The sequence below is a fragment of the Sinocyclocheilus anshuiensis genome, unplaced genomic scaffold (genome assembly GCF_001515605.1).
Source record: "Sinocyclocheilus anshuiensis isolate Anshui unplaced genomic scaffold, SAMN03320099.WGS_v1.1 scaffold1561, whole genome shotgun sequence".
In the NCBI taxonomy this organism is placed as follows: domain Eukaryota; kingdom Metazoa; phylum Chordata; class Actinopteri; order Cypriniformes; family Cyprinidae; genus Sinocyclocheilus; species Sinocyclocheilus anshuiensis.
The window spans coordinates 79527-87147 of NW_015536630.1; the positions used below are offsets into that span (position 1 = coordinate 79527).

At 36.5% G+C, this 7621-nt stretch overlaps 2 protein-coding genes across 2 annotated transcripts in view; both read right to left on the minus strand.

Annotated features, from left to right (window-relative positions):
• The window catches only part of LOC107653590 (tubby-related protein 4-like), a 12044-nt gene extending 8995 nt beyond the window's left edge, over positions 1–3049 (minus strand). The window contains exons 1-3 of the mRNA XM_016440334.1: positions 2805–3049; positions 818–1087; positions 323–451 (exon numbers count right to left, since the gene is read on the minus strand). Coding sequence (XP_016295820.1) covers positions 323–451; positions 818–1087; positions 2805–2825 — 420 coding nt within the window. The 5' untranslated portion in view covers positions 2826–3049. The remainder of the gene's footprint in view (positions 1–322; positions 452–817; positions 1088–2804) is intronic.
• A 3718-nt stretch (positions 3050–6767) lies between these two features.
• The window catches only part of LOC107654072 (myc target protein 1 homolog), a 2254-nt gene continuing 1400 nt past the window's right edge, over positions 6768–7621 (minus strand). Inside the window, exon 2 of the mRNA XM_016441003.1 lies at positions 6768–7471. Within this exon, the coding sequence (XP_016296489.1) occupies positions 6957–7471 (515 nt within the window). The 3' untranslated portion in view covers positions 6768–6956. The remainder of the gene's footprint in view (positions 7472–7621) is intronic.

Sequence of the window (7621 nt, forward strand, 5' to 3'; positions counted from 1 at the left end):
ATACCCCCGCGACTTAAGACTGGTTTTGTGCTCCAGGGTCACATATGAGCTATTAAAGCCTGATGCATCAAATATCATACTTAAAAAAAAAATTTTGTTTTGAGATTTTTTCAATATTTTGTTCAATAAAAAGTTCAATAAAATGTTCCATTGTTAATTTTCTGACTATTATTTAATATTTTAGGCTTTACAAGGTTAATAATGTATTTAAGATAATGCATGTTTTATCAAAACATATTAGTAAGTTTAGGAATATTGACATATCATGGAAATACATTGACATTCAGCACAGATTAATAATAAGCACGAAATATTAACATACCTGAGCACCTCTGTCATTCACTAGCTCTACAGACCATCTTCCTTCATACTGGATCCACACAAATATCCCTCCCTCCATGTCACACGTTGCAAGCTTCTGAAACGGTTCATTCCATCTAACAAGGACAACCTACACAAGAACAGCACCATGGGAATGACGTTCTAGCAGAATTTTGCAGGAGTACATGCTACTCATGCATAGGATGGCATCCTATTTTTTAGCTCAACTTAGAATACTAGAAACTTAGATTTCTAGTCCACTGATTTGACTGAAATTCTGAAATCCTCATATAAGGTTAAATATACACTGTCAAAAAACATACACTCTCAAAATGGTCAGAATTTTGATGGTAAAGATGAAAAATACTACGGTAAGTCCCCTTACTATATGGTGAAAAACTGTAATAGTTCTAATAGGACATTTCATGTAATTTTACTGTTTTTGGAAGTCACCTTATAATTTACAATGATTTACAATGACGAGGCAAACTCCCACCTCACTGTTATGACCCCGCAAATTGAAGTTGATTCGTTGTGGGGTATTTCTGTCCCTTCTACAGTGACTAGACGTGAACGTCACACCCACAACACCCCTGGCGTTCCCAGTGGCCAGCCAGCCCTCCTCATAGTAGCGCCTCCTGCACACCGGCTTCTCCTTCTCACTTTTGGGAACTCTCCCTTTCCATGAGAGGCAGAGGATGTTGGAGTCACTGCAGAGGACCGGACCATGTTCCACCACAGCCAGCATCCCTACAGACTGACCAGGCTACAGGTGTAGAGGGAGATGAGAGGGAGTTAATGCTGAAATATTTAAAATCTGTCATTTTTAATGGTAATTAATATTAAGTTATATAGTGCATATTCATTCAGTAAATGGGTAATTAGGCAGGGCAAGTTTATTTATACACAAAAGAAAAAAAAGTACAAACGTTGTCACTAAGGCAGTACCTTTTCAAAAGGTACTAATAGTACTAATATGTACCATTTAGGTACTAATATGTACCATTTAGGTACTAATATGTACACATTAGGTACTAATATGTACCTTTAAGGCACTAATATGCACCCTTTTGGGGTAAATAAGGTATAAAGATGTACCTTTTAAAAAGGGTACAATCCTTTTGTGTCTTTTTTTTAAATGTTTTTTAGTCTATAGCACATTTCAAACACATTGGTAATTCAAACAGATTAACATAAAAAGAATTTAAAGGGGTGGTTGATTGTGATTTCACTTTTTTAACGTTAGTTAGTGTGTAATGTTGCTGTTTGAGCATAAACAATATCTGCAAAGTTACGAAGCTTAAAGTTCAATGCAAACGGATATATCGTCTTTTAAAATTCTGGCAGTTTAATGCCTACAAAAACGGCTGGTAGGGACTACAACGAGTTACTTCCCGGGTTTGTGACATCACAAACCCAGATAAACCCCCACTGGGCTAGCTAACCAATCAGAGCCCATCGCCTATTTCTGAGTGTGGGGCTTCATAAAAGCAGGAAATGATCAGCGTGTTTGTCAGAGAAGGGACAGAGCGATGTGGAATAAAGGTAAATTATGTGAAAAATAATGCGTTTTTTTAAAAAAACGAAGATACTGTTCCTCGCGCCCCCCTGCTCTGCACACGTTCTGCATCTCTCTCTCTCTCTCTCTCAATCTCTCATTCAGATCACCAGCTCAACTCCAACAATGAACTGTTCCAATTATACACTTATTTTCACATAGCTATGAGAAGCGTTAAACATGGATGCGTGTGCAGTTGCCGTACTGTATTAAAGCTTTAATCAGGATAAAACCGTATATTAAAAGCTAACATAAGCAGTAGCATTTACAAATAACAGCATATCTAAAAGTATGAAATCAAGCCTAGAAAAAAAACAGTGAACCACCCCTTTAAACATAATGATAAACTAATAAATAAAAGTAAGTATAAGTAAATAAAAATTAAATTTAGCATTGAGATTTTTTCTTCAGAATCTAAATTTTAGGTTAAAAATTTAGGGGAAGTGTGTATTTTAAATGCTGTAACTGGTCACCATTTCTTTCACCATTGTAAATCAACATTATTTTAATATGTTAAAATACCTTCTGCTACAAAAATGTAACATGCAAGAGAAATGTACGCCATTAATAGTTGGATTTGAAAATTAACAGCCTGTTTGAAAAATATTTTCATTATTTTTGCAATTAAATTTTGTGTTGCTAGTGGCACAGAAATCAAACACTTTATCTTTAAATAAACCTGTGGTCTGACAAATCACTTCTAATACCATAAAAACGGCAAAAACAGGCCTAATACTTATAAAAGAATTCAAACAAAAAGAGTTTTAGATAGAATGTAGATGGAATGCCACTTGCAAAAACTAACTATTTGACATTATCTGTCAAATTTCTGTTTCCAAAATGAACTACAACTGTATTAAAGAACATACATGCTTTCGATGCACAAGAAAACAGAATGCAAAATGTAGTTTATGAAAATACTCACCTCTTCATAGTCCCTGGACATTATTGGTCCGAATTCCGTCTTTGAAGGAGTGCTCCATTTTGCTTGCTTATTCAAAAAATGTGCAGTACAACCTGAGAATGCTTAACTGCAGATGTGTCTTAAGAAAAAGTGTGACTAATATCAGGCCATTATAGTCTGAGACTATGAGCAATGCAGTCTGTTCTGTTTCTGTTCAACAAAATATTGTGAATTACGTCTAAATCAAAAGTCAAGGCCTATTGCAGTTTATCCTCATTATACAAAACCAGCTTTCAGTCTTCGGTAGTCCAGGATTTCTATGCAAAGAGAAACACACATGCAAATGTATTTATTTATATGAAAAAGCCATATATGATTTGCAGATTGAAAAGCAAGAACAAGCCACCTATGATGAGACAAGCTCTGCATGCAGAATCTGCACCCACACTTGAGTTGACATTGGTCCTCATTACATCACAGGACGTTTAAAGCCCCTGCAATTCATGCTTTATACTCAGAATAAAGCAACAGAAATTATGCATCGAAGCATCTGTATAAAAAAGCATGCATACGTGCAAAAAAAAAAAAATACAGAAAAATATGCACAGCTAAGGATGAGGCAGCTCACAGGCGTCATGGCAACAGGGATGTGATGATGGCTGAATTTTAATGACACCCAACCTAAGACTTCATGCCTGCATTTATTCTCATTTCCAATAGAAATATATTTTTTTCCCCAAGCGTTTCTCTTAGGCTTAACAATATATATAAAATTTCGTTTAAAACATAATCTCACTGTTAAACTACTATACAATCAATATAAAAATATCCATATAGGGCTGTGGAATCATAACTAGCTCAGTTTCACACATCTGCTTATATTAGAATTGTGGCAGGTAATTAAACTGGATGCAGTTTAGAATAAATCCATCAACTATGGTTGCCACCTACACTCGTGATATAATTACACAACCATCCAGTATACAACATTGACTATTACTGTGACATTTCAAAGAAATAAAATGAGAACAATGTGAGCCAACAAGAAAACAATTAATTCGAGTAATAAAATAAAAATTCTGCATTCATTTCTATCAGCAAACTCACCTCTATCAACTCGCTCTCAATGCGTCTAAATGGTAGCCAGGTGCTCATGGGAGATTTCACCCCACAGAACATTAAAGTCAATGCAGCGGGATGTTGTGCATTGGCGCAAAATAATCCCTAAATGAGGGATTTTTCGGCGTGCGAAGGCAACCCGCGCTCTGACGGAATGGTGTTGTGGATCACATGACTGCCAACCCCATCTATATAGTACAACAAATGCGGTTTACAGGCAAACTGCACTGATATAAATCACCAGTCTTCACTTTTATTTTGCCAAACGTATTAAGATGCAGGAAACTGAATAATACAAAGGTTCACAGAGAAAAGAAAGACTGTACTATTAAAGCAAGTTACTAAAATAATACATGATTCAAAACGTTCAAGTTGTTTTGATCATTTTTACCTGCATTTCTCTCTTCGCCATTGTTTTGTCATCCATTAAACAAAAAAAAACAAAACAAAAAAAATCCTTGATACGTGGTTGCTTAAAAACATAGCTGCATATGGACCCTGTTCATCACAAAGATTTGTATCGTTTTACACAAAAAGGTGGGTACAGGTTTTGCGATTGAGTCACTTTCCCACAAATGACAAGATTTTTTCCATCTGTTTCCTAAAATGCTGAAATCACTTTATTAAGGCGTTGTGTAAACTAACAACAACGATAGCCTAAGTATAATAACAGTTAATTTTCATTTGATTTAAGAGCAAGTTCACACTCAAAACACCGATTCGATTTCGTTCAGTCAAATGGGCGTATCGGTTCAGCAGCCCAACCAATGAAATGCTCCTTCACAGCCCGTGCTCGATGGCTATTGGCTTGTACTATGGTCAGTATTTGAAGTCACGTACTTCAAGGGAAGTGAGCAAATTCAGTGTGCATACTGTGCAAATGAACTACTTGACCAGCTCTGAGACAAGCGTCCTACAAATACAGATTCTGTAAAATGATCTTTTGTCATATAATGCATAAAATGTCCCTACAACACAAACAACGAAATAGGTGTTCTGAGGTGTTTAGGTTTTGTTGCAGACAGTAAACAACACAAAATTGTTATGGGAGCGGCCAGCATTTTTTTGGTTGATGAATCAGAAAACCTAGCAATGCCCTCTTGTCTATAAATAATTGAATTAGCCTATATTTTAATTAATTATTTAACCTGGATTGCTGATATTGCTGGTGTGTATACCCAGCCTTGATTAATAAGAAAATTATTTATTTGAAAGTGTATCGATTATTACTGCGCTCTTTTGTAGCACAGCACAGACGTAGGCTACCTCAAAGGTCACGGTAAGTCTGAACGTATTGTTATCACTACGAATTTATAGAAAGGGACTTTTAGTTTTGAAACTCATCTGTTGTGCTTCATAACCTTTTCTATGTTATTTACTGTTTCTGTCAGGACCACTATCGTCAAAGATGATTGACAATTAGCATACAGTTTGGATTGGCGGTATGAGTCTGTTCTGGGCAAGAACTCCCTGCGCCTCCATGCAGCCTAGCATGGATGAGAGCAGGGAGAGCAGCAATAACCCCCCAGGGTAAACAGAACAGAACCAACATAAATGTATTGCAGATATTGTTAAGTTCAATCATTTTATGTACACATTTTAGAATTAGTCTGATTCAAGGAGAATCAGAAGGCTGAATCCCGACTGACAGAGGAGGAGCTGGGGATGGAGGAGGGTAATTAGCTATTGAGCTATGCGAAAACTGCTGATAATACTGAGGGACCTTATATATGAATGCTTAGATATGTGTCGTATTCCTATAAGTAGATGGGGATCAGCTGAGAGTCAGCTGATGCGAGCTTGACTAACGTGACCTGCCAGAACTAACGCTACGCTTGATTTTTGTACTGATCAATTGTACTGATGATTGTATGTTTTCTGTTAGTGAAAAGGAGTTTCACCAGCACTTTTTCCAGACAGACTGCAGCAAGACTCAGGAGAGATACTTCACTTTCATCTCTGGAAAGGCAAAGAGAACAATACCATATTGAAAAGATACTCTCTGCCATTCCTAGTGTGTATGGTTTACTTTAGTTAATAGACAAAAATTAAGTATACAATATTCTTTAGCTTGCCATGAAATTGCCGTGATTTAAAAAAAATGTATTGTGGAGTACTGCATGTACTGTGGTATATGAATACAGCAATCATTCAGTACCATGGTGATTCAAAGTACACATAGCTTTAGACAGCCATGTGTCACATTGACCAAGACTGTTGAATACTTTGTGAAACTCGTTGCTAATGATGCGATAATCACATATATTTTTTTCAGCATCAGTTAGTCTTCCTTTATTTGTGCTTTGCTTTACTTCACTGCTTCAATTCAATAAGCAAACACCCAAAACCAACAGTGACTAGAGAACGTAAAGATTTAGATGCACTATAGATGCGCTAAAGCATCTGTTATTTTTAATGACCAGGTTTATCCTAAGAAACACAAAAATAATTCAATTCAACATTTTTACACCACTGCATGAAAAGGGTTACACTTTACAATAAGGTTAAATTTGTTAACATTAATTAAAAACATAACCTAACAATAAAAATATTTTTAGAGCAATTATTAATCCTAGTGAATGTTAATTTCAACATATACATACTACTAAACTACTTGTCTAATAAACTTGGGATTGTGTATAATGACTATTGTTGAGTCTTTTACGAACAGCTTCCTTCTTTGTAAGTCACTTTGGATAAAAGCGTCTGTAAATTATTAAAATCAAACATATCTCTTATATTTATTTTTATTTTTTTAATGAACCTGAGCTGGCACGAGCTAGCAATGAACAGTGATATTTTAGTTACCTAACGTTAACAAACAAAGATTAAAGAATACTAATAAATGTATTGCTCATTGTTAGTTAATGCATAAACACAAACTAATGGCACCTTATTGTAAAGTGTTACCCATGAAAGTATTGCAAATGAGTGCTGAATCAGGATCCCTGTCAAATCAGAACAAGCCTTTCGTTTATTTTTTTTTCACTTTTGTCACGTTTTATCCGTGTTTTGAGATTTATGTACAATCCTTTGTCTCTTATCACAGTGCAGTCAGGTACAGGACTCTTGAAAGATGTGAATGACACTGTCATAAGCAGGTGGTGGAGTCTGTCTGGGTAGGAAACCTCTTAGACTGCCCTTCCCCAGCCAGAAGGACTCTGCTGGTTCTGCACTAAATGGATCTGTGATGTTAGGAAGTAATGCAGCTTGGTTATCCTCTGTTTCATCACTGTTCTTCTTAGTCTTCTTTGGTGGCGGCCGAAAAGTGGAGTTCTGAAAGCTAGGGCTTCTACCCAGCAGCTCATTGGGGTCTACAGAGGTCTGTCTGTGGAGGGACAAAACCGCTCTTCCAGCAGATTCACTGTTCTTGTCGAAGCCGTGACTCTTGTAGTGTCTGAGGTGGCAGTGCTGATTACGTGAGCCTTTAGATTCTGGCGACGGGGTTTGACGTCTGGTGATCCTGACAGAAGCGCTCCGTCTTGACATCCATGTAAGGAGGAGGAAAATCAAGATCCCGATGAGCAGACCAATTAATATCGACAAGCAGAACGCCAGGATGAGCTCCTCTGGATGGAAAGGTTATTGAATTTTGAGTATATAATATCAATATTATATACTAAATACAATCTTAAATACATATTGAATAACTGAGTTCAATGTTTACTTAAATTTACACACACACACACACACACACACACACACACACACCCACACAC